This window comes from Peromyscus eremicus, chromosome 1, assembly GCF_949786415.1.
Source record: "Peromyscus eremicus chromosome 1, PerEre_H2_v1, whole genome shotgun sequence".
NCBI lineage: Eukaryota > Metazoa > Chordata > Mammalia > Rodentia > Cricetidae > Peromyscus > Peromyscus eremicus.
Window position 1 is genome coordinate 55,262,994 of NC_081416.1, and position 23,431 is coordinate 55,286,424.

Here is a 23,431-nt window from a genome sequence, read left to right on the forward strand (position 1 = left end):
CCTTCCTCCAGTCCTTGAGTTAAGTCCCCCTTTTGCCTTCTGTTTGGCTTCAAGCCAGAATCCAGATACCCTGAACTACGAACAAGTGCTTCACATTAGGGCCTCAGTCGTCTCCACAGCCAGCACTGTATGTACTGAATGTGGCTGTGGTGGGCTAGTTGTGTGAGAGTTGTACCAGGAACGTGCGTCCAGGTCTTCCGCCTTCTGAGGGTGCACGAGCCGCGGTGCTGGGCCTCCTGGGCTGGCAGAGGCTGGCGGAGGGGCGCTCAGAGCCACGGCCCCGCCCAAGGCCGCTGCACGGCGGTCCCGCCCCCGGCTCCGCCCCGCCGGCTTCGCGGGCTGGAGAGCGAGGGAGCCGCGGGCGAGGGATCGCAGGATGAGCGATCGGGGCCCGGGCAGCCGGCAGCGGACGCGCCCCCCGAGCCCCACGGCCCGCGCCCCGCGTCCCCCACGGCCCCGCGGCCCCGGTCCTGGACGCGCTGCCCGTGTCCCTCGAGTCCCGTGGGCCATGCCCGGCCGGCCCTAAGTGTGGGCCGGGGGGCGTCCCCTTGCGCCCAGACCCCGCGCTGGCGCCCCCCGGGCCGCCGCCCGGCGCGGGGGCCATGGCGTTCACCTTCGCAGCATTCTGCTACATGCTCACCCTGGTGCTGTGCGCCTCCCTCATCTTCTTTGTCATCTGGCACGTAAGGCTGGGCTCAGACTGGGGGCGGGGTGGGGGGCAGTGGGCTTAGGGAGCAGGATGGGGCTGGGGCGGATGGTCTCAGAGGCCCGGGGAAACTTGAAGGGTCTTTTCCATTATCCACCATCCATTGGTTTCTATTCGCCCCCCTCCATTAACACCCCCTGCTGTCGGCTTCCTTCCCCGGGGGCAGCCCCCCTTCCTTCACCGCCCCCGCCTGTCTGTGGATATGTCAGTAGGTCCTGACCCTCTCCTTGCCTGATCCAGTCATTGGGCAGGGGGTGGAATTTCTTGATCCTTCTACATCTTCATCCATCCACCCCCGTCTGTCCATCGGGCAGTTTGTCTGTTCCCCCCCACACACCCCTCCTTTGTGGGTTTTTCCAACCAGAGTGATGGAGCCGGTTGCTATGGCAACTGCATCTGTTTACAATACCCGCATATCTTGGAACCCATTAACCCTGTCCCCTCTCGGACCCTTCTCTGACCCAAGAGGGACAGGTTCGAAGTAGCCCCAGAAACCTAACCCCCACCTTGTCTCACTTCGGGGAACCCTCCAGTTCCCTTCCCACTTCCCAGCTTCCTTCCTACCCCCCACATACATGCCCTTTGTCTTTCATGCCCCCACTTCTGGTCTGCCCTCACTCTGGCCTAGCCTGACTCCAGAATGTCTGTCTCATCTCCTTCTGATTGCTCTCCCCTGCGGAGGGTTCTCCTACCTAGTTCTACCCTGGGCTTTCCCTAGGGTGCCCTCTACCTGGTCCCTTTCCCCTCACTACAGAACTGTGAGCTTCTGGCTCACTGTCGGGGTCTTTGCCCCACCCCCCTTTCCAGCTTCCCCTCCGCCTCTGCCCTCTGAGGTTTCTGCCCCAAATGGGTCCCGTCCAGGCCTCTGTCTGTTGTGGCTACTAGCGCACATCTGCACACACCTCCCTGGTCTTGTCATCCTCTTTTAGGGGTCCTCTTATCTGATTGCAACCAGCCTGCCTGCCTCCCTCCTTGCTTTATCTGCCTCTTTCCTGCTCCCCCACTTCCTCTCTCTTCCTGGGACTTGCTGCCTCTCTCACTAGTAGTCCGTCAGTCCCCCCCTCCGGGAAATCTCCCCTTGTATCCTCCCATGCCACCACTGTATGAAGATCCCGAGCCCCACGCGTATCTCCCAGTGTGTTCTGTCTCCAGCCCGGCCCTCACTTTGCCCTAATCTTGATCCAAGTCTCCCAGTTGCTTTTGCTTTTTCTTGCCCTCTGCTCCGTTCTTCTCTTCTTCCCTCACCTCAGATCCATTATCATCTTTCTGAGCTTCCTGTCCCAGGCTCAGGGCCTTCGACAGTCCTGTGGGGGCAAGAGAGCTCGGGTCCTAAGAATTAGAAAGAATGGGGACACACAGGAAATAACTAGCTCCTGAAATTCAAGAAGCCCATTTCCCACTCACGTCCCCTCTTTCTGATAGGGAACCTCTCAGGAGATTCTCCGAGAAGGCAGCCTAGCACAGCTGCAAGCGAGTCAGGCTACATAAGACCAGACTCTGCCCTTGCAGAATGCCCAGGCTGAGATGAAGTCTACCAAGGTTTGGAGTGACACCTTTGTTCTCTTAACAAACGTTTCTGGAGCCCCTACGGCTGAGACACTGTGCTTCTTCAGCCTTTTAGCTGGGCTACCTTAGCTAGCTGGAACTGTTTCCTCATCGGTAAAATGGACTTGTAGACATGAGGTCTGGGAGAGGAGATATGGGCCTCAATTCAAAGTTGTTAAGACTAGAACCTTCTGTGCCAGGACTCCCGTTCCCACCTCAACCCTCAGCCCAGACCCTACTAGTCACTAGGCAACCAACCCTGGTGAGTGACGTGTGTCATCTGTCACAGTGGGGATTGTTTGTTCCGGGGTGGGGGAAGGTGGGGGGGACGCTGAGTCAGCGCCAAGCAGCCTGGGGGGTGGGGGAGGCTCCACACCCGCTGCCTGCTGGTGGTGCCAGCTCTGGGGCAGACAGACAGACAGACAGACAGCACCCTTCCGCCCCTGCTGGACCCTGTTGCTGTGCCTATCAGGCAGGCAGCTGCCCAGAGTCAGAGGAATTGGGGGAGGGGCTCCAGATGGCCCCAGCTCCCTCCAGGAAGCCCGTGTTCTTTTCCTCTGAACCGTATGGGGTCTAGGATGTTTGGGGGTGGTGGCCCTGCTGCCTCATCCTGGGGCTCCCCTTCCCCCTCAGTCAGGCGTCTTTGCCAGCCTGCCTCCCCCAGGTCACCAGGAGGTCCTTCCAGGCCCACACCATCATTTCCTCAAGTGTCTGTTACCTTAGAAGATTCCCCACTGCTGAGTACACTGCCATCCCCCTACTCCGGACACCACAACAGCAGGCACTTGGGACCTTCTGCCTTCACGCCCCTTACCACACAGGCCCTTTGGAGCTGGTTACTAGAGAGCACTGGGTTGCATCTCCACCACTCCATTTCCATGAACCCCTCCCTGGACTTGAATAGGCCCTTCAGTGATCTCCGAGTAGACAAAGTGGGTAGTACTTTTCACTGGATTACAAGTTTACCACTCAGTAGCTGTGCGGCCTTGGACAGGATACCTGTCTTCTCATCTGCAAGTCAGCAATGAAAATAGTGCTAGCACTTAAGTCATTAGGTTGTCACAAGCGTTCATTCGGCCAGCTGATACAGCCTGCTGGGTGGTGATCTTGGCTGTGGCTGATAGCCAGCTTGTGTCCCCACCAATCCTAAACCTAAATCTGACCGCCCCACTTTGTTCTCCAGGACTCCCTCCACTCTTCTGTTAAAGCCCAGTCTTGGTTGGCCTTGCAGGGGCTGGCTCTGTTGACCTTTCCACCTGCCTCGAATCCTCTTCTTCCCATCCTCACACAACCCAGCCCCATGAACCGCTGGCTGAATGTTCTTTCTGTGCCTTTGTGTCTGTTGGTACCACGGCTTGGACTGCGTTTCTCCCATTTGCTCACCAAATGCTTACTCGTCAGCTTGAACCCACCAACCCATATGGAGTCTTGCTCGTACCTCACCACTGATCAAGAGTTCTCTCCCCAACTCCCTGGGGCGCCTCCTGGACAAGAACTGTGTTCTAACCCTCTAGGGTTCCTGTGCTCAGCATAAGGCCTGGGAGAGGAGAGGCCATGACTTGAAATATATGGGGAGTGTAATAGACATTAGGATTCCATTGTCTGTGAGCTTGGGCCAAGACGTGTGTGTGTGTGTGTGTGGGGGGGGGGGTTACCATCCAGCTCCCTCCAAGAAGCCCATGTTCTTTTCCTCTGAGCCATCTGGGGTCTGAGGTGTCCAGGGTGGTGGTGGGCCTGCCCCCCCTGACAGGTACATGCCCCTACCCCCAGATCATAGCCTTTGATGAGCTGCGGACTGACTTCAAGAACCCCATCGACCAGGGGAACCCAGCGCGGGCAGTAAGTGATACATGTGCTGTGCTGAGGTGTGTCCGTCCGTTTGTCTTTCTGTCATGGGTGGAAGGTGGGAATGGGGGTCGGGAAAAGGGGATGCGATGTGGAGGGCTGATGAGGTGACCCTGTCCTTTCCCCTGTCCCCGCCCTCGCAAACACCTGGAGCGGGCTCAGGGCTCGGGTTCCTCCTGGTGGGGCAGCCTTTTCCAGGCTCTGGGCCGTTGCCATGGAGATGCAGATGAAGGCCCCTCCATGGCGACAGTCGCCATGGGGACGCGGCTGCTTTCCTGCGAGGAGGACACCGCAGAGTGTTCTGGCGCCCTCTGGCGACCACACGCGGGAACGTGGGAGGCGCCCTGGTTTCTGCTCCTCGGCCTCCCTTATCTAGGCCCTTTCCTTCCCTACAGCGCGAGCGTTTGAAAAACATCGAACGCATCTGCTGCCTCCTGAGGAAGGTCAGTGTCAGGGCAGGGGTCAGGAAGCTCCTAGCTAGTGCTGATCTCACTCTCCAGCCCACAGCGATGCCTTCCTCTTCTCTGAGCCTTTTGGATCCACTTTGCCACCCGGGAGGGTGGGAATGGCAAGCCAGAGACCTTTTAGTTCTGAGATCATGGTGGGTGGGCACCCCCTAAACCTCATTACTTCTCTGTGCCGTTGACCTCTCACCCTCGCACTCCCAGCTGGTGGTCCCGGAATATTCCATCCACGGCCTCTTCTGCCTGATGTTTCTGTGTGCGGCAGAGTGGGTGACCCTGGGCCTCAACATCCCCCTCCTCTTCTACCACCTCTGGAGGTGAGGGCAGCAGCTGCCTGGGGGAGGCGAAGATGGGCACAGGGCAGGATGGGGCCAGACCTGGGTGGCTGGAGGGGGCACTCAGACCACCCTCACCCCAGGTACTTCCACCGTCCTGCGGATGGCTCTGAGGTCATGTATGATGCGGTCTCTATCATGAATGCTGACATCCTCAACTACTGCCAGAAGGAGTCCTGGTGCAAACTCGCCTTCTACCTGCTCTCCTTCTTCTATTACCTGTACAGGTGAGGCTTTGGCCACGGCAGTTGGACACTAGGCAAGGGGTATCCCAGGCGTCAGGCTCTCAATTCCTAGTCCCCCTTTTTGCCCTTGAGGACTACAGACAAACCAGGGTATGACTGGGAGGGTGGTAGGTTTTCTCAGGACACACATTCACTGCTTTGTCTCCCCCACAGTATGGTTTATACGTTGGTGAGCTTCTAAGGGTGAAGCCGGCCAGGGAGCAAGCCCAGAATGGACCGGACGCCTGTGCACCCCTAGCCCTGCCCTTCTGGCCACAGAGGCCTCAGCCCCGGGGAGACAGGGGGCACTGGTGCCTCCAGCCTCTTCACCCCCCAAACTGCTGCTGCGGGGACCCCCCGCCTTCAGAGCTCTCCCCCTCCAACTAGGGCCAGGCAAAGCTCTACCTAGGGGTGGGGGCTCCACTGCTAGCCTGCAGCTAGGCATGGCAGTTGTCCTGGAAGAGGCAGGACTTCCAGTCTTGTCTGTTTCAGGGGAACTTGGGCCCTGCCACCAGGCAGACCTTGATCTTGGAAATTCTGGGCAGCCCCCCTTGGCCCTCACCCTGAAGCTCCCCCTGCAGGTGGGGGGGCACCTGCACCAGGAATGAGCAGGCTCAATATGGGGGCAGCCCCATCCCCAGTCTGCCCTCTCCCCTCCCCAGGCTCTCTTTCCATCCCAGTCTCTACTTCTCCCAAACCCAGCCCACCTGCCCCTCGGTCCTATTTTCTATGTTGCCTGGAGGAGTCCGGCACCCCCTCCCCGGCCATTTGTGACAAAATATGAATAAACAACTGAAAACACACAAGCCCCAGTTCTGCTCCTGAAAGGCTTGAACAGATGGGGTCAGGTGGGATACTCCGAAGGGAGCGCCCTGGAGCTACATCCCCAGCACACTGAAACTCACCCTACTAGCCCCAGGCTTCTCTCGGATGTATCTGAGGCCTTGGAGGTCTCCTTGGCAGCCATTCTTACACACACACACACACACACACACACACACACACACACACACACCCTTTCCTGATGTGTCTAATACAATCCTTCCAGCTGTTTTTCAAGGCAGTATAAAAGTCACCTCCAGGATGCTCTCCTTGGACCTACCTACCCTTCTCCTAAACAGCCCCAAGCTGAGTCCCCTGGACAAAGCAGAGGCCCAGAGGTGTCCGTGGCTTCCCCTCGGGCCCCAGGAACCAGGGTCAAACCAAGTCAAGGAAACCAAATCTTCAATGTATGGAAAAATCAGTGCCACCTGGGCCCAGGGATCACCGGACCAGGTGGAAGGTCAGCCAGTATATGATGAGGGGCTGGAAAGCAGCTGCTCCCAGGGTCAGGTAGAGCTGGAGACGCTGCCGAGGGGCTGGCCCCCCCATGCTGTCAGGGCCCAAGGCTGCAGTCCGCAAAGAACGCACCTAGAAGAAAGGAGTGCTGAGGCCAGGAGGGGAATGTGTCCCAGAGCTGACCCAGCGGAGGAGAGGGATCACCCCACACTCACAATGAAGTACATAAGCGCAGATGACGTCCAGGCCAGGGCCACGTAGTAGCCATCACTGCCGAAGAGCAGCCCTGTGAGCACACTGAGGATCATCCTGGGGGTGCAGGAATGGACTGGTGATCCCCAAGGCCCAAGCCTGAGACTGGCCCTATCCACCAGGGCCTAGAGCCACCCAACACTATGACCCATGACACCAGGCTGTCCCTACAAGGAACCAGACTCTGAATGGATCTGCAAGGTTCAGGACTCAGCCCCAGGACCTGAAATCCCTTTCTCTTCCTTGGGCTCCCCAAGATAACTCACAAATCCTCAACCTCTTTCAAGTCACTAGCTCCAAGAGACTGGTGGAGTAGAGCTGGGGGTTGAAATGGGGTAGAAGCATCTCCAGTATCACAGTAGAGGCTGCAGCTACACAGGCTGAGGCTGTGGTCCCAGACCCTCCAAGCTCCTCTCAGCCCACAGGAACTCACCCAACGTATTTGTAACCGCTGTAGGCCAGGAGGTGGAAGGTACTGAGCTCACTGTGTACGGTGGCCAGGTAGAGGCCCAGGAGCAGGGCCAGCACCTCCATTAACACCCATACCAGAGCTGTGCTTGCACACAGGCCCAGCACCTCTGGGGAGAACCTGCAGCCATGGGAGAAGGTAGGTCAGAATGAGCCATCCTGTAGCAGGTGTAAGGTGAGAGGCTAAGAGTGAGCTGAGACCCGGCACCGGACCCAACACACATTCCCTATAGAGGAAGGGAGATAAGCCAGAAGGGAGAATAAAGCGTCAGCACCAACCTTTTCTGAATGCCCAGTGCCATCCCAGCCAGCAGCACATATGTGATGAAGGCCATGGCTGCCAGAGAGGAAAGGATGTAGTCAGTGTGGCTTCCTCACCCAAAACCCCTCATTAGGCATTCAAGTCCACTGATATTCTAGCTTCTCCCAGACTTCCCTCCCTGCATATCCCAACATGGCTCACCCTTCACATTCAGCTCTCCAATGTCCTGTCCCAATGCACCTCTCTGACTACCCACCCCCTCCAGCTGAACACCCCTGGACCTCCCAGGACCATAAGCTATCACCTTCCCTCTTATTGACGTGGCCACCAGAGGGCACAGCATTGCCACCTGCGAACTATGGGAGAGTTAAGTCCCGGGAGCCGTGGCTTCAACATATGACACAGGATGACAGTACTAGCTTTGTAACACGGGTCAGGAGAGGATCAGGGATGGAACAACCTCAGCGGCTGCCCTTCCCGGCAGCTCCTCTGGACAGCTCTGCCCTCTGCCCTAGCATATCTGCTCTCCTTGTGTGTGTCCTCTGGGCCTGACCCTGATGAGCAGACAGGACAGAGGAGAGTGAGGTGCAGAGGCTATGTAGCTAGCCTGATAAGTGCCGTGGAGACAGGCAGCCATGAGGATCCAGAAGGAAGCATTTGCTCCAGCAGTTAGGCTTCCTAGAAGGGGGGATGCTGGAGCAGGCCTCAGAGGACAGGGCTGTAATGGGAACAGCAGCTAGCATTTATGGTGAGGTGTGTCTCCTTCACGCCAGGGGGAATGCTCAGCACATACCATCTCCCTGGCTCTCCACAACAATTCTCTGAGGTAGAAGCCATTGTTGGTCTTACTAAAGGCGGAAAGAACCAGCCTAAAGTCCTACAGCTAGAAGCTGCTGAGCCAAGTAAAAACCCAGTGCTCCAGGCTGGAGAGAGACAGGGTCCAAATTAAAAGGCAGGAAGGTTATGGAAACATCAAGGTCACATTCAGGAAGTTTCCTACCGGTCACCCTGTCAATCTGGTGTCTGTTAACAGTCACACATGAAAAGCACCAGAAATGGATGCTGGGTCGTTACTTGAGTCTCCTTTTTCCTAACGATGCTTCAGGGCACAAGTACCCTTGCGTCCCCAAGCCCACATCAGAGACTCACTGGGGATATAGAGGTCAGGAGCATTGAGGTCTTTCCGTGGGGGCAGAGGCACATCATGACTGTATTGCATTTTCCAGTTCTGGCAGTGGCAGGGGTCCGGTAAGCAGGAGCAGAGGAAAAAAAGAGGAAGAAAGGGGTTGAGGTCTGAGGATCAGGTTTCCCGAAAGTGGGGAGAGGCATGCCAGCTCACCTGGAAGGACGCTCACCTGATGTGTGTAGGGGAAGACCAATAGTCCTAGCTTCTTGGCTACATAGGCTGTGTCCACAGCAAAAAAATACTTGAGTTTGTTCACAGAGACAAAGCGGTGCAGCTGGAAGTGGAGAAAGAAGACTGTGCACGTGTCCTTCCTAAGGCTGCTTGGGGAGTCAAGTGGGATCCTGTGACACCCCAGCCCTAGCCAGAAACCCTGTCACCCTTTCCCTGAGCACAAGCCACACCTCTTTGTGCACTATGTCCTTCCCTTGGGATGCTATGGAGCTGCCATAGGCCATAGCCATATTGGCCACTGGGTCTCCAAGCAGGTGGTTGACACTGAAGGCTACATCAGCTGCTGGGGCTGGGTATCCACCTGGCTGGCTGGAATAGCCACCACTTGTGTCATCGAAGAGCGGAGGAGGATCTGGAGCTGCCCGGGTCCTGTGCTTGGAACCTGCAGGTGTGGGAATACCAAAGTAGGTATCAGAAATACAGAGCAAGGACCCAAATCATTGTCCCTTCCCCGGGCTGAGAAGCTGTGCATAGGTCCTGGGACACCAAACAGCTGCTGAGGAAAAGTCAGGACGCGTTTTAAGAAAGATCTCCTATTCTTTTGGGGGGAGGCGCGCCTTGAAGTGTCTGTCCACTTGTGATTTCTGGGAAGTCTCAAGGGAGATGATCCCTGAATACTAGAAAGTGAGCAGTTGTTTGCTTGAGTACGGTCACCGGTAAGACATCCCTTAATACGTGTAGAAAAGGCAACACTGGCTACTCGGAGTCCCGGGACAGTGGTCAGGAAGGTTGCCAGAGTTGTAATAGAGAAACGAAGTTCTGGAGGCGAAGTCGATTCAAGCAGGATCAGACTTGGGGATTCCAGTTGTGCTATCGCCGCCTAATCTCAGGACTGGCCAGCAAGGGCGAAGTCCAGGACACGCTGTAGTGTGGCAGGGCAGGAACCCGAGAGACACTCCCCGCCCTGGGCAGCAGTCACCGCAGGCCCTCTCCCTCCCGGAGAGTGGGTCCCGCAGGGGATTTGGCGCCCTGCTGCCAGGCCGCGCCCCGCCCTCCCCAGTCTTCACGCACCGTGGGCTCCGTATCCCGAGTGATAAGCCATGGCCAAGATGATCGCTCTACCCAAGGGCTGGCTGCGCTGAGTCGGGGGTACAACACGACCTGAAACAGCTGCTTCTCTCGCCCAGCACTGACCGAAGTTACCCGACAGCCCGACACGTCCCAGGGCTGGCGGATCGCGGCGCCATGTCCGTGGCGTCACACTCCGCTGTCTACCATAGGCTTTTCGGAGGAGCTGGTTCTCCCCCTCCACACTCCCAATTGGCTACTGGTGAGCCTTCGCCCAATCGGATTTGGACATCGTCAACTTCCGATAGATAGGGGGCGGAGCTATTCAAGGCGCTCTCCGATTGAGTAGGAGGCTGGTTAAATCGCGGCACGACCAGCCAATAGGGGGGAAGGATTTGTAACTTAGTTCCGCGTCTGCGCCGAGAGGCGCTTGACGCTCCTTGCCACGACTACGCCGGTAGCAAGACAGCTCCGGACGGACACAGCTAGTTAAGGTACAGAGCCGACTTCGCCGCAACGCATTCCAGGAGGAATGTGGCGGTCGGTCAAGCTCTGACCGATCCTTGCCCTCCGTCTTGTGCTCTCTTTCCTCCGGTTCACTCAGTCTTGTAGCGGAGCCCCGGCCGGCTAGAATGTGGTGTTGTTGCCCACACCAGGCGAGTGACAGCGCAGTCTAGAGCCCTAAAGCGCTGACTCCTCCTCCGGCCTCCCACTCCTTTCCGAGCAGGTGCTGTCCGTCAGCCGGTGCTGAAAATGCCCTTTAGCGTCCGCCGCTATCCTGTTCACCAGCTAGGGTCTTTGCTGGGAGGGTTTGGGATCGCGCTCAATACATTACACGCGCGCGCGCACATGTACACACTATACACACACACAAAAAAAAAACAACACACAAACACACACACACACACACACACACATGCACGCACGCACGGGGCAGGGGACAGAAAGTGAGCCCCAGAAGATCCGAAATTCCAGAGATCTGGTGGTATACATGGGGCAGGAATACACACTGGGCCTTGTCCCGTTGCTTTCTCCAGTGGTCCGGTGGACTTGGGAGGCAGAAGTGTGCTGATCTGTCTCCTGAAGGTGCAGTCGAAAATCCTTAGTCATTACCACTCCTTAGTCATTATCAGTCCTGTGATCTCAGTGAGGCTCTTAGGCCTCACTCCTAGTCTCCCAGACTCTTTTCTTCCCACCCAGGTTGTAACCACGCCCACCCTCACGGGAGACAGTCTTCAAGGGTCTCTCCTCACAGACTCTGTCCTCCAGAGAGCGTGACACACTCTCTGATACTTGCAGTTGATTAGCTACTTAGAGTTCGGTTACATAGGGTGAGACCTTCCTGCTCCCCAAACTCAGCCCATGAGGGTCCAACCGCTGCGTTTGCTCCTCCACCTGGGATGCCCTTTCCCTTCCCATCAATTCGTTCAGAGCTTTTAAGAGTCGCTTGTGAGATGGTTCAGCAGGCTGCCAATCCCGAGGACCTAAATTCAATTTCCAGGCCCCACATCGTGGGAAAAGAACCAACTCCCGAAGGTCGTCCTCTGACTTGCACACTTGCACTGTGGGTAAAGTGCACCCCTTCAGATGCATCCCACCCAGAGAGACATACACAAAATAAATAAATTTAAAATGTAGTTACATTTTAAATGGAGGGGTCACTTTAGCTCTTACAGAGGGACAAAGGGAACAGAGGCCTGACCTTGGCCAGAGTGGAGGCCAGGGTCTGGGTTCTGAACCCCTACTTTTCCCTGGATAGCTTCCATGAGGACAGGGACTATACCATTCTCCACATCCATCTATGTCCTGCTAGTGCCCAAGCACACTAATTACACATGGAAGATCACGGCAAACATCTGTGCCCAATAAATAAGTAAACGAATGGGGGCAGTCGGAGAGATGGCTCAGCAGCTAAGAGCACTGTTTGCTCTTCCAGAAGACTTGGGTTGGATTCCCATCATCCCATGGCAGCTCACAGTCATCTGTAACTCCAGTTCCAGGAGATCTAACACCTTCTTTTGGCCTCCATGGGCACTGCATTCATGTGGTGTACAAACATACATACAGGCAGAACACCCATACAGACAAATTAAAAATTTAAAAAGTAAACACAAAATAAATGAATAAAAAATAAATCCGGGCCGGGCGGTGGTGGCGCACGCCTTTAATCCCAGCACTCGGGAGGCAGAGCCAGGCGGATCTCTGTGAGTTCGAGGCCAGCCTGGGCTACCAAGTGAGTTCCAGGAAAGGCGCAAAGCTACACAGAGAAACCCTGTCTCGAAAAACCAAAAAAATAAATAAATAAATAAATAAATGAATAAATAAATAAATAAATCCGGTGATGGTGGCGCACACCTCTAATCCCAGCACTCAGGAGGCAGAGACAGGTGAATCTCTTGAGTTCGAGGCCAGCCTGGTCTACAGAGCAAGTTCCAGGACAGCCAGAGCTATACAGAGAAACCAAGTCTCAAAAAAATTAAATAAATAAATAGTAAACACAAGGACAAAAACAGTCCTTTATATCGGTTACATCATCTTTTAATGTTCAAGCAAATAACCTCGGAGTTGCCATTTGTTCAAACATATCATGAACAGCCCACCTAGCGTTGCAACTCCCTTTGTCCTTTCCACTAATTACCTAGTTTGGGGACAAGGTCCAGACCCAAGCCTGAATGTGAGGAACCCAGCCCACTGAGAGCTAAGGAGCAGTACTGGGGCCTTATGCATCTGCGAAAAGGCTGTCCCATTCAGGGCAGAACCTACTCCCCTGCCTGGCCTGAGAAGGCTAATAAATTAATCCAACACTTTTCTATCTCCGTTTCTCAGACAGAAAAGCTGAGTTTAGGGGTGGAACGTGCTGGCCAAAGGTCGTGTAGCCTATAGGGTTCCTGGTGCCCTAGCTCCAGCCCGCCAACCTTAAGCAGAGCCCAGCGAATGAGACTAGTCTTTCCCTTCTGGGGTAGAGTCTGGGTGGGCTTAGAGCCGGGTCCATCCCTAAGAGAGGGGTCCGGAGGGCGCCCACCCACCTGCAGAATCACCCGCCTCATTCCACAGCTGGGGAGACTCGGGCGCCATAGAGCAAGGACTCGTCCAAGGTCGCAAGCGCGAGCTCGGCCCCCGAGAAGCCAGGCGTCCGTCCGTCCGTCCAGACTGGGCTTCCCAGAGGCGGGGGGCGCCCGCGGTGCCAGGCGCAGCCAGCGGCGCCGCCGGTGCCGCGGGGGCGGGGTCAGCGGAGGGCGGGGCGCCGGGCACCGCGGCCGCCAACGCCGCCGCGCTCGGGCTGTGCTCGGGCTGGGCTTGGCGCACTCTTGAGCGGCCGCCGAGCCAAGCGGACGCCCCTCGGGGCAGCGCCGCAGCCCTCCGCGCCCCACCGCTTATCATGCCCGGGGCCCGGGCCCGGCAGCCGGAGCAGCCAGGACACCATGCCGGAGGGCGAAGGTGGCGACTGCGGGGAGGTGCCCGCACTCATTCCGGACAGCGAGCCGCTGCGGGAGGAGGTACCGGCGGCGTGTGGTGGGGACCGAGCCAGGGTTGGAGAGAGGCGTAGGGGACAAGTGGAGGGGCGAACCCCAGACAGGGATGGAGGAGCAAAGTCCCGGAGACCCTCCAGCAATGACGTCATTGGGGAGACAGCGTTCTGGCTGGGGTCGCCGCTTCGGGGTCCGCGTAGGTCAGGGCAGGAATGGTTGAGCAGGAATGTAGGGGAGACCTGGGCCCTCGGCGCCCCCTCAATCATTCTCTCCGGCCCTGTGACGTCAGCGCTTGTGGCCCCCACGCGTCCCTGTTCCATAGCGCAGCTTGGGATGCTTTCCCCGACTGCCAGGGCCATGGGGTCAGGCCCCCAGTCCAGCCCAGCTGCTCACGAGGTGTCGGGCGGTGCCTGCAATGCAGTAGCTGTGGCACGGACTGGGGGTGGGGGAGGGAAAAAGGAAGAGAAGGGAGCGGCTGCCGATACCCTTCTCTTCCCCACCCCCAGGTGAGAGGACCCAGGGTTCACTCCAGTGGTTGAGATCCCCAGAGCCCCTCCTCGCTCTGACTAGGAGGATGGGCCAAGTGTAGGATGAGAGATGGTAGTGTGGAAAACAGGGTGGTGAGTGGTCTGTGTGTGTGAGTGGATATAACGTGCTTGTGTGTGTGGTGTGTGTGCGAGAAGGAATTGCGATTGTGTGTTCCCTGCATCTTCAGTAGGGACATATATATATATACCCTGTAGTCAGGTGAGGAGGCTCTGGTGAATTCCTTGCCTTGGGTCTTCACCCAAGAGTGTGGGTGTGTATGATTTCATGCTGTGCCTTTTTAGTGTGTGGCTAAGTGTGGGTTGTGGGTGTCAGGTTGCTATAGGGTGGGGGTAGATGTGCACTGTGGTCAGGTGAGGGTCTTAGTGTCTGGGTGCCAGTGTGTAACATGTATGTGCATGTGTGTCCCGTGGTGAAGTGGTCTAGTGTCTGAGTATTCTTTGCTATGGCCGTGAGGCTTGCGCAAGGGTCTGTTTTTTCTTGGATGAGGGCTGGTGTTCCTTTGTGGTGGGTGGGCCTATGATGAGCATGTGTTTGGGGTGTGGATGAGTGGGCGTGTGCACCTGGCTGGTACAGGTCTGGGTGGCAGAATGCACCTATAAATTTGATACAAATGGGAGCAGCCTGCCCTGGATGGGACTGAGGGCAGTCCCTCTCCTGTTGGACCTCTCAAGGCATGGTGGGGCTGAGTAGGTGCCATTGCCCAGAATCCTACCTCTACACTTTCCACCTCTTCTCTCCCAGTTCCCCTTCCTCTTTCCCTTCCCTGTCTATTGACACCAGACCTGAAGTGGCCAGGCTGGTAACCCTACCAGGCATGGAAGATGTGCTGAGCCCTTGGGTCAAGAAGTCGTCTGTGGTGGCCAACTTGTGTCCTATCTCTTCCCTCAGCACACAGATTGAGAGTGAAGGGTGGCCCTCCATCTGCTCCTAGCCCTGAGACTCACACCTCCCCCATTCCCCAGTCTCTCTCTCTCTCTCTCTCTCTCTCTCTCTCTCTCTCTCTCTCTCTCTCTCACTTAACAGCCTCTCCCAAGTCTCCTGCCATCCCTAGTGGAACAAGGGACCAGTGGGAGTCCCAGGGTAGCAGCAAAAGTGTTTATTCCCAGGGCTAGACCCTATGCTAACAAATTCCCATATGTGATCTCTATGAATCTTCACCAACCAGATGTATGAATGAGGGAACAGTGCTACCGTAGAGGGGAGGTCTGCCCAAGCCACAGTGAGTAGAGGAGCTGGCACCCCAAAGCTGTCTATAGCTGTCTCCGTAGTCCACTTCTCTCTCTCTCTCTCTCTCTCTCTCTCTCTCTCTCTCTCTCTCTCTCTCACACACACACACACACACACACACACACACACACACATACACACACACACACACACACACACACACACACACACACACACACACCCCGCCCCGCTCCCTGCCACATCAGTTTCCCAGATCACCAGGACCAAAATCCAGACCCAGAGAGGGTAAAAATGTGGCCAAATGCACACAGCAAATTAGACAGAGACAGATCAGGAACTATCAGAAGTCAGATTTCTCAGTAGTCCCGGACAGGGAACATTTCTTCTCTGTTACGCTCTTAGGTGGGTAGGGGGGTTTCTGACTAAGAAACAGCAAGGCACAGGGAAGGGAAGGCAAGCTGAAGCAGAGAGACAAGGTTTGCCGCCTGAGGTTTGCTGCAGACTAGCTCAATCATTAGAAGCCTCAGTTTCTTCTGTAAAGTGGGTCCTAGGATACCTCCTTGACACCAGGGGTTCTGCTCTGACGTGTGCCTCTCCTTTCTCTGCCCACCCTGCAGCAGCGACCCCTGAAGCAGTCCCTGGGAGGCTCTCTGTGTCGAGAGTCTCACTGGAAGTGCCTGCTCCTCACGCTGCTCATCCATGCCTGTGGGGCTGTGGTGGCCTGGTGTCGCCTGGCCACTGTGCCCCGCCTGGTCCTGGGGCCTGAGGCAGCTTTGGCCCGTGGGGCTGGCGGTCCACCGCCCACCTACCCAGCCAGTCCCTGCTCTGATGGCTACCTGTACATCCCACTGGCCTTCGTCTCCCTCCTCTACCTCCTCTACCTGGCAGAGTGCTGGCACTGTCATGTGCGGTCATGCCAGGCGCCTCGCACCGATGCCAACACCGTGCTTGCCCTGATCCACCGGTTGCAGCAGGCTCCGCCCTGTGTCTGGTGGAAGGCCACCAGCTACCACTATGTGCGCCGCACACGCCAGATCACCCGCTACCGCAATGGCGATGCCTACACCACCACACAGGTCTACCATGAGAGGGCGGACAGTCGCACAGCTCGGGGCGAATTCGACTACAGTGCACATGGTGTCCGTGACGTCTCTAAGGAGCTCGTGGGCCTGGCAGACCACGCGGCCACACGGCTGCGTTTCACCAAGTGCTTCAGTTTCGGCAGCGCTGAGGCCGAGGCCTCGTACCTCACGCAGAGGGCCCGCTTCTTCAGTGCCAACGAGGGCCTGGATGACTACCTGGAGGCCCGCGAGGGCATGCATCTGAAGGACGTGGACTTCCGTGAGTCCCTCATGGTCTTCGCAGACCCCCGCAGCCCGCCCTGGTACGCCCGAGCCTGGGTCTTCTGGCTGGTGTCTGCGGCTACGCTGTCCTGGCCACTGCGCGTGGTGGCAGCCTATGGGACAGCTCACGTACACTACCAGGTGGAGAAGCTTTTCGGTGCCAGCTCACCGCCCCCAGGGGCTGTGCCCAGCGGGCCGCCACTCTCTCGAGTGGCCACCGTGGACTTCACAGAGCTTGAATGGCACATCTGCTCCAATCGGCAGCTGGTGCCCAGCTACTCGGAGGCTGTGGTCATGGGTGCCGGCTCTGGGGCCTACCTGCGAGGCTGCCAACGCTGCCGCCGCTCAGTCAGCAGCAACTCCCTGCCTCCCGCCCGGCCCAGTGGGCCTCGCCTGCCCTTCAGCCGCAGTCGCCTCTCCCTGGGGGCCGGGGGCCGGGCCACCCCAGGGGTCTTCCGCAGCTTGAGTGGAGGTCCCCTGGGACGCAGAGGGGAGGACACTGAGCCTCTGGAAAGTCCTCCATGCTATGAGGATGCCCTTTACTTCCCGGTGCTCATTGTCCACGGGGACAGCGGCTGCCGGGGAGATGGGCAGGGTGCACTCTGAGACACCTGCCCCCTACAGCCCCAGACCACCCCTCTCTCCTCAGCATCTCACCGTGGGCTTGGATGTCTGAATAATTGTCAAACACAGGAAAGAAAACAGACCAGCCATGCACAAGGGGGCGGGGGGAGTTGGGTGGGATTCTTAATGTAGTGACTTGTGGTCCTTTGAGGGGGAAGTCAATGCCACCTAAGTTGAGTCTGTGATCTGTCCCCAGCATGGCTCCCCCAACCATCACCGCGGTCCCCTGTGATAGCAGATGATGCTGGGCAGGGAAAGAAGCATCCAGAAAGACTGGGATGGGGAGGAAACCTGGGCAAAGCTGCCTGCCTCTCTGCCATGGCTGAGCTACATGGGGAGCCCTCCAGCAACATAGAAGCACAAACTGGTGGACTAGGGCCATGCCCAACTGGGATGGCTGTCCTGAAGCTGAACAGCTGGCTGTGGCCCCCCAGCAGCTTGGTCCCCTGCCCACCAGAGTTCTCTTCCTCCTCTGCCCCATTCCTCTCACCTGCCCTCCGGCCTCTCTGCTCAGGGCAAGTGCCCTGTTGGTCCCCCGACCCTAAGGTGCAGTTTCTCCACAGAGCCCAATTCTCAGAGCACAGACTTGCCCTCTTGCCCTCACCTTGGTCTCCTGGTTCTTGCTGCACCCTCACTCCATCCAGCTTCCCTTGTGACCCAGGGTTCCCAACTCCAAGCCTCATCACAACCAGCCCCAGCATCCTAAAATTCATATCTGTCTCTGTCAGCCACACAGTACCCCAGCCTTGTCTCCACCATTCCCCCAGGCCTCTCTGCTCTTCACCTTCTAGGTGATCCACAGGATGTAGGACCACAGGGCATCCGAGGGGCTCCGCCCTGGTCACAGCCCCTTGGACGATGCCCTGGCCTTGTCTTGAAGGCCCCTGCTTCTTCCATCCGTGGAGCCTGTCCAGGGGACACTCTTCCTTCCTAGGGAGAACAGAATGGTCCCTTCCCTTCCAAGTGGGGATTCCACCCCCTCCCAAGGGCTGGCGGGGGAGGGAAGAGACAGAGAAAATTAAATAAAGTTATGAAACAGGAAAGGTTTCACACGTGCATTCCTGGGTGATGGGTCAGGGGCAGTGGTGGGTTCAGGGAGGAGACTCAGAGGTAGCTTCTAACATCCAGATAAACAGAGTGGGAACCTTCCTGCCTCACCCAGGGCCTCTGAGACTCAGGATACCCTGCATAGCTGACTGCACTAACCCCAATACTGGAACCTGACTACATATTAGAATTGTCCCAAGAGACTCCTCTTCCAGCCAGGTGGCAATTGCAGATCGGCTGGGCATGCAGAGGACTAAGGGAGTGATGTCTGGTTCCCACTGTGGGGAGAAAACTGTGGCCTGTGACCAAATACAGTTCCTTTTGTGGCTACTGCTCAGTCTGGGGCAATGGATCCTGGGCAGGTTGGGGGTCACAAAGCTGGAACCAGGCAAGCCAGATTGGGGTCTAAAGAATAAAGAACAAAGGAAGGGCCTCACTCTTGGGGATGGGGCACAGGAAATCATTTGGGCAAAGTATCAACATTGTATGTACAGTTGTCCGGGACAGCTACTGTGCAGGTGTGCTGGGGGAGAAGCACGGTGCAATCGATTCCCCAGAACCTAGCACTGAGTGGCATGGGGAAGGAGAAGCAAAGACCCATGGCTCTAGACCAAACACCGGAGTCTGTGTTTAAACTGGGACAAACTGGAGCCATGGCTGAGAAGGGAAAAGGCAGGGCTTTACACGAAGACGCTTAGCCAAGGTCCTGCTATGTGGACGGGGAGTGTATCTCAGTGGGGAGAGCTTGCCTAGTGTGCAAGAGGCTCTGAGTTCCAGCTCCAAAACTGAACAGCAAGTGTGAAGGTGTGGGCCTACCATCCCAGCGGTCAGAAGGTAGAGGCGGAAGGATTGGATGTTCAAGGTCATCCTCAGCTACTTAAGGAGTTCAAGATCAGCGTGGGATACCTGAGACTCCATGTGATAAGTAAACAAACAGCTGAAGTAGAAAACCTTACAGTATCCAAATCATCAAGAAGGCTTCTCAGGTGAGGCCTCTGTCCTCTGTCCTTCTCCTCTGATACCACAGCCACCAACTGCCACTAGCTCTTCCCTCTTCCTCAATACTGTAAGTCCAGTTGTACTTCAGATGGCAATGAGCCCAGCCAAAAGACATGTCTACCCCCTTTGCGTATGTGGTATAACACAATTTGAAGACATAAACAGGAATGAGAAGGGGTTTCCAATGATGCCCTTTGAAACAGAAATGATATTGGAAAAAAACATTGCTGTCTTTTTTTTTTTTTTTTGCTTCATCCTGCATTCACATTGGAATGTGTATGTGAGAGCTGAAACTCTATCTTGGATCTGGAAGTACCCTTGAAAACTGCAGCCATGTGCAGAGAATAGTAAGGTCAAGTGAAAGATCCTGGGTTTCCACTGGCACAATAGGGCTCCCAAATCACTCCTGGTTGCCTGCTTCCAAAATTGAATGAAAAGGGAGTAAAATGTTAGTTTATTTAGGTCACTATTTCCCCCTTATTTCTATTACAGCCTTTATTAATTATCTGGCTTTAAGAAACTGATCCTTGCCATCTCTTCTGGCTGCTGTGGGTCAAGAATTCTGTCAAGGCACAATGAAGACTCACTCTCTCTGCCTACTACATAGAAGACCTCCTCCAGAAGACTTGGGAGCCAGGCTGGGTTGCTCTTAGGCTCCTTCGGGCACAGGTCAAACATAGGGGTCAGGGGTCAAGGGACCAAGTAGGCTTGTTGGTTAGACCAGCCACTCATGGTCTCCTGTGTGGCCTGGGCTTCCTTGTGACCTGGTAGCTGGCTGCACAAACAAGCATCCCACTGAGTGGAAACTACATTATCATCACCATCCAGTATAAGTACACTTCTAATGCTATAAATCACACAGTCTATAAATCATTCAGTTATAGCAACATCAAACAAATTAGTCCAGCTGGGTGATGGTGGTGCTTGCCTTTAATCCCAGCACTGGGGGGCAGAGGCAGGTGGATCTCTGAGTTTGAGGCCAGCCTGGTCTACAGAGTGAGTTTCAGGACAGCCAAGGCTACACAGAGAAACCCTGTCTCAAAAACAAACAAACAAAGTTAGTCCTAGTTCCCCAATGTGTCAGGGCTCACTGGAAGCCCTGGCAGTTTTCTGAGATTCTCTTAGCAGCACAATATGATGGACATACAAACCCACATTTTCAGCCTGGTCCTCTTCTAGAGTTGCAGATGTCTGTGTCCAGGTATCTGGAATAACCTCTAAATGCTTGAAACTCAGCATTGGCAAACAGGTTGTCTCAGTCAGCCCACCTGACTCGAGTACCTCCCACTTAGGCCTCATCACCTCTCAGCACTGCGACACTGTAGATCAAAATTCGGCATGTGATAGAGAAACCCCAGCACCGGCCATCCCTCCCCAGAATGGCTCCCTGTGTCCCCACCTCAATAAATGACACCACCCAGGGGGATAAGTGAAAACTCAGAAGTCAGGGCTGGAATGCTGGCTCAGTGGTTAAGAGCACTTAGCAAGTTTGACTCTAAGCAGTCCTGGCCAGTGAGTGGCTCATAACCACCTATAACTCCAGTTTCTGGGGGTATGACCCCCTCTTTTGGCCTCCAGTCATACTACATTCATGTGAGCCAACCTACACAGAGACATACATGTAATATACACACAGTTAAAAATTAAAAATCTTTTTAAAATGTTGGGTGGTGGTGGTGCATGCCTTTAATCCAGAGGCAGGCAGATCTCTGAGTTCGAGGCCAGCCTGGTCTACAGAGTGAATTCCAGTACTACATAGAGAAACCCTGTCTCAAAATAAATAATAAACAAAAAACTCAGAAGTTCCTCAGCCTCTTCCTCTCCTTCCCATTCAGCCCACCACTGGGTCCTGCTCAAATCTCCATGACCACGTCTCTCAGTCCTGTGCCTTTCCATCCCCCAGTTCCACCACTACTTAATCAGGCCAGACTTTCTAGAGTCTGCTGTGCTGGCTAGTTTTATGTCAACATAAGCTAGAGTCATTTTGGAAATCTCAGTTGAGAAAATGCCCCCACCAGATGTCTATAGTGCATGTTCTTGCTTAACGATTGATGTGGAAGGGCCCAGCTCACTGTGGGCAGCGCCACCCCTGGCTGATGGTCCTGGGTGCTATAGGAAAGCAGGCTGAGAGCAAGCCAGTAAGCAGCGTCCCCCAGGCCTCCACTTTAGTTCCCACCCTAGGTTCCTGCCATGCTTGAGTTCCTGCCCACACTTCCTTTAGTGATGGAGTGTAACCTGAGAGTTGTAAGCTGACATAAACCCATCCCTCCTCACCCTGTTTTGGTGAAGGCATTTTTATCACAGCAATTGAGGCCCTAACTAGGACACCCCGGCAGTGCCCCAAGTGGTCTTACTTTATGGATTCTTGGTGCTCTCTTCTCTGGCCACTGTTTTTGTTTTTTGTTTTGGTTTTCTCGAGACAGGGTTTCTCTGTATAGCTTTGCGTCTTTTCTGGAACTCACTCTGTAACCCAGGCTGACCTCAAACTCACGGAGATCCACCTGGCTCTGCCTCCCGAGTGCTGGGATTAAAGGCGTGTGCCACCACCGCCCGGCTCTCTGGCCACTTTTGTGTCCTGATCCCTAGTGGAGTCTGATGCACGGCAGGGTTTCAAGAAAAACTGAAGAGATGAGTGACCGGGTGGATGAGTAATAGACTGTGGATATAATAACTATTATAGAAGCCCCCTGCTTTTTTTTTAGGCAAGCAGGCAAACTCAGAGGAATTAGAAAACTTGCCTGAGGTCCCCCAGCCATTAAGTAGCAAAGCTGGAACCTACCCCAACCTATAAGATGTAGAGAGCCAGCTCCTAGTACTGACTGATGGTTTTGTGAAAACCTCTGATTTCTCAGAAACCTCTGTTAAGCATGAACTGCAGGGCCCTCACAACACAGCATGTTTGGACACACTGTCTGGGTTCCACGTGCATAGCAAGTGCTTTCTGCCCAGCATCCCCCCAACCCAGGCCACAGGTGATTAACTCTTACTGAGAGAGGAAGTCAATCCCAGTATCATCGGCCTGAAGGTCTTCCATATGCAATCTCATCCCTAAAGCTTCTGGGACTGGGGAGATATTTGGTAAAGTGCTTACCTGGAAAGCATGAGGACCTGAGTTCAATCCCCACTACCCATGTCAAAAACCAGGTGGTGCTTGCTTGTGATGCTAGTGCCTGGGAAGAAGAGTCTTGGAGGATCCCTGAGGCTCCTTGGACCAGCATCAGGACCCAGGAGGACACCCTGTCTCTAAAGGTAAGGTAGATAGTCCCCGAGGAAGGACACCGCATTGCCAACAGCCACCCAACATTGACCTCTGCACTCCACACATGCACCTGCACACTCGCGTGTACCCGCTGTTAGCTATCTGACTTGTTGTTGTGACAAAGTATCCTGACAAAAGCCACGGGAGGAAGGAAGGGTTGATTCTGGCTTACAGTTTCAAGGTACGGCCCATCATGGCAGGGAAAGCGTGGCAGTAAGACTCGATCGAGCCAGTGGGAGAAAGAGGAAAGAGAGGACTGCTGTCCTTAGCTCCCTTTGGAGAGGGGACCCCAGTCCATGGAATGGTGCCACCATATCCAGGGTCAGTCTTCCCACCTCAGAAACCTAATCTAGAGAATCCCTTTGGGATACACCCAAAGGATCACCTGCAGGGCAGCTCTAAGTCCCATCAAGTTTATGGTCAAGATAAACCATCACACCTGGACACTCACAAACACAAACACCTCCCAGAAACCTAAAAACAGTTAAAGCTAGTCTCTAGGAGGTAGGTACTTTTCTTTTCTTTTCTTTCTTTTCCCATCACTATGTGCACTTTATTGAAGCCACTGTGGACAGATGGATGAGGGGAACACGCATATGCATAGTAGGGTGAACAGAGGATCAAGGCCTCAGCCTGGGCGGGCAGCTGGGGACTGTGGAGTAGACAGGGCAGGACTAGAATTCAGAATGTGGCATTCTTTGTGAAAAGGCTTGAAAGACTGCCACAGAGGTGGTGGAAATGATAATGATGCAGATAATGATCATTAGGATGCTGGAGATCAGGGAGCTGATATTCAGGCACTTAGCAGTGGAGGCGTAGGCCTGGACTCCAATCACATCACCCACCATCTTCCTGTCCCTGGACTTCACAGAGTAGGCATAGGCAATGAAACCCAGGCAGCAAAAGTTCAAGAAGACCACATGGTCAGGCACAGAGACCTCTCTGGGCATGTTGATCACGGTGGTCTTCACCACAGCTGAGTTGTGGGGTTCCCCCAGCTCAGTCACCCCATACTCCTCTTTGATTGTCTCATAGCTTGGGGGAAGTCCGGCATTGGTGGGCAAGAAGGCTTGGGAATTATGGCTCATGGTGGTGACTCGAACAGTCGCTCCGTTGGGAGGATGGCTGCTGCCACCCTGGTTCTGTAG

The 23,431-nt window shown here is 55.4% G+C and overlaps 4 protein-coding genes and 1 long non-coding RNA gene across 6 annotated transcripts; 2 read left to right on the forward strand and 3 right to left on the reverse strand.

Moving 5' to 3' along the window:
• Positions 1 to 1,096: 1,096 nt before the first annotated feature.
• Positions 1,097 to 5,925, forward strand: Cnih2 (cornichon family AMPA receptor auxiliary protein 2). Of its 2 annotated transcripts, XM_059263023.1 has the most exons (8): positions 1,097 to 1,180; positions 2,129 to 2,245; positions 2,452 to 2,513; positions 4,022 to 4,116; positions 4,492 to 4,539; positions 4,765 to 4,877; positions 4,979 to 5,122; positions 5,294 to 5,925. In XM_059263023.1, exons 4-8 carry the CDS (start codon positions 4,102 to 4,104, stop codon positions 5,319 to 5,321), a joined length of 348 nt encoding a protein of 115 aa, XP_059119006.1. In that variant the 5' UTR covers positions 1,097 to 1,180; positions 2,129 to 2,245; positions 2,452 to 2,513; positions 4,022 to 4,101; the 3' UTR covers positions 5,322 to 5,925. The 2 variants fall into 2 exon arrangements, with proteins under 2 accessions (XP_059119006.1, XP_059119003.1); XM_059263020.1 differs by lacking the exon at positions 2,452 to 2,513 and having other exon boundaries at positions 4,022 to 4,090.
• On the reverse strand, positions 1,833 to 2,524 carry LOC131911068 (uncharacterized). The gene is made up of 2 exons (XR_009379280.1): positions 2,337 to 2,524; positions 1,833 to 2,010 (listed from the first exon to the last, which is right to left on the reverse strand). It is a non-coding gene; the product is annotated as an uncharacterized LOC131911068 (long non-coding RNA).
• Positions 5,926 to 6,326: 401 nt separating the features above from the next.
• On the reverse strand, positions 6,327 to 10,061 carry Yif1a (Yip1 interacting factor homolog A, membrane trafficking protein). Its single transcript, XM_059248981.1, has 8 exons — positions 9,808 to 10,061; positions 8,967 to 9,178; positions 8,735 to 8,839; positions 8,529 to 8,607; positions 7,397 to 7,454; positions 7,083 to 7,238; positions 6,613 to 6,706; positions 6,327 to 6,529 (listed from the first exon to the last, which is right to left on the reverse strand). Exons 1-8 carry the CDS (start codon positions 9,836 to 9,838, stop codon positions 6,383 to 6,385), a joined length of 882 nt encoding a protein of 293 aa, XP_059104964.1. The 5' UTR covers positions 9,839 to 10,061; the 3' UTR covers positions 6,327 to 6,382.
• Positions 10,062 to 13,631: 3,570 nt separating this feature from the next.
• Tmem151a (transmembrane protein 151A) lies at positions 13,632 to 17,980 on the forward strand. Its single transcript, XM_059253880.1, has 3 exons — positions 13,632 to 13,780; positions 14,565 to 14,622; positions 15,629 to 17,980. Exons 1-3 carry the CDS (start codon positions 13,632 to 13,634, stop codon positions 16,958 to 16,960), a joined length of 1,539 nt encoding a protein of 512 aa, XP_059109863.1. The 3' UTR covers positions 16,961 to 17,980.
• Positions 17,981 to 22,870: 4,890 nt separating this feature from the next.
• LOC131897960 (interferon-induced transmembrane protein 2-like) lies at positions 22,871 to 23,426 on the reverse strand. The gene has a single exon (XM_059248992.1). The coding sequence runs from the start codon at positions 23,369 to 23,371 to the stop codon at positions 22,958 to 22,960; it is 414 nt and encodes a 137-aa protein (XP_059104975.1). The 5' UTR covers positions 23,372 to 23,426; the 3' UTR covers positions 22,871 to 22,957.
• Positions 23,427 to 23,431: the final 5 nt, after the last annotated feature.

What these genes read in the sequence shown, in the direction of transcription:
- Cnih2 (XM_059263020.1), top strand. An exon ending in TCTGCTGCCTCCTGAGGAAG is followed by an intron (nt 4,540 to 4,764) that starts GTCAGTGTCAGG and finishes TCGCACTCCCAG; the next exon opens with CTGGTGGTCCCGGAATATTC. An exon ending in CTCTTCTACCACCTCTGGAG is followed by an intron (nt 4,878 to 4,978) that starts GTGAGGGCAGCA and finishes CCCTCACCCCAG; the next exon opens with GTACTTCCACCGTCCTGCGG.
- Yif1a (XM_059248981.1), bottom strand. Translation starts at nt 9,838, where the DNA reads ATGGCTTATCACTCGGGATACGGAGCCCACG. An exon ending in CTCGGGATACGGAGCCCACG is followed by an intron (nt 9,179 to 9,807) that starts GTGCGTGAAGAC and finishes CCACACCTGCAG; the next exon opens with GTTCCAAGCACAGGACCCGG. An exon ending in GCACTGGGCATTCAGAAAAG is followed by an intron (nt 7,239 to 7,396) that starts GTTGGTGCTGAC and finishes CCATGGCTGCAG; the next exon opens with GTTCTCCCCAGAGGTGCTGG.
- Tmem151a (XM_059253880.1), top strand. Translation starts at nt 13,632, where the DNA reads ATGGGGTCAGGCCCCCAGTCCAGCCCAGCTGCTCACGAGGTGTCGGGC. An exon ending in CTTCTCTTCCCCACCCCCAG is followed by an intron (nt 13,781 to 14,564) that starts GTGAGAGGACCC and finishes CTTCTCTCCCAG; the next exon opens with TTCCCCTTCCTCTTTCCCTT. An exon ending in GACCTGAAGTGGCCAGGCTG is followed by an intron (nt 14,623 to 15,628) that starts GTAACCCTACCA and finishes CCCACCCTGCAG; the next exon opens with CAGCGACCCCTGAAGCAGTC.
- LOC131897960 (XM_059248992.1), bottom strand. Translation starts at nt 23,371, where the DNA reads ATGAGCCATAATTCCCAAGCCTTCTTGCCCACCAATGCCGGACTTCCC.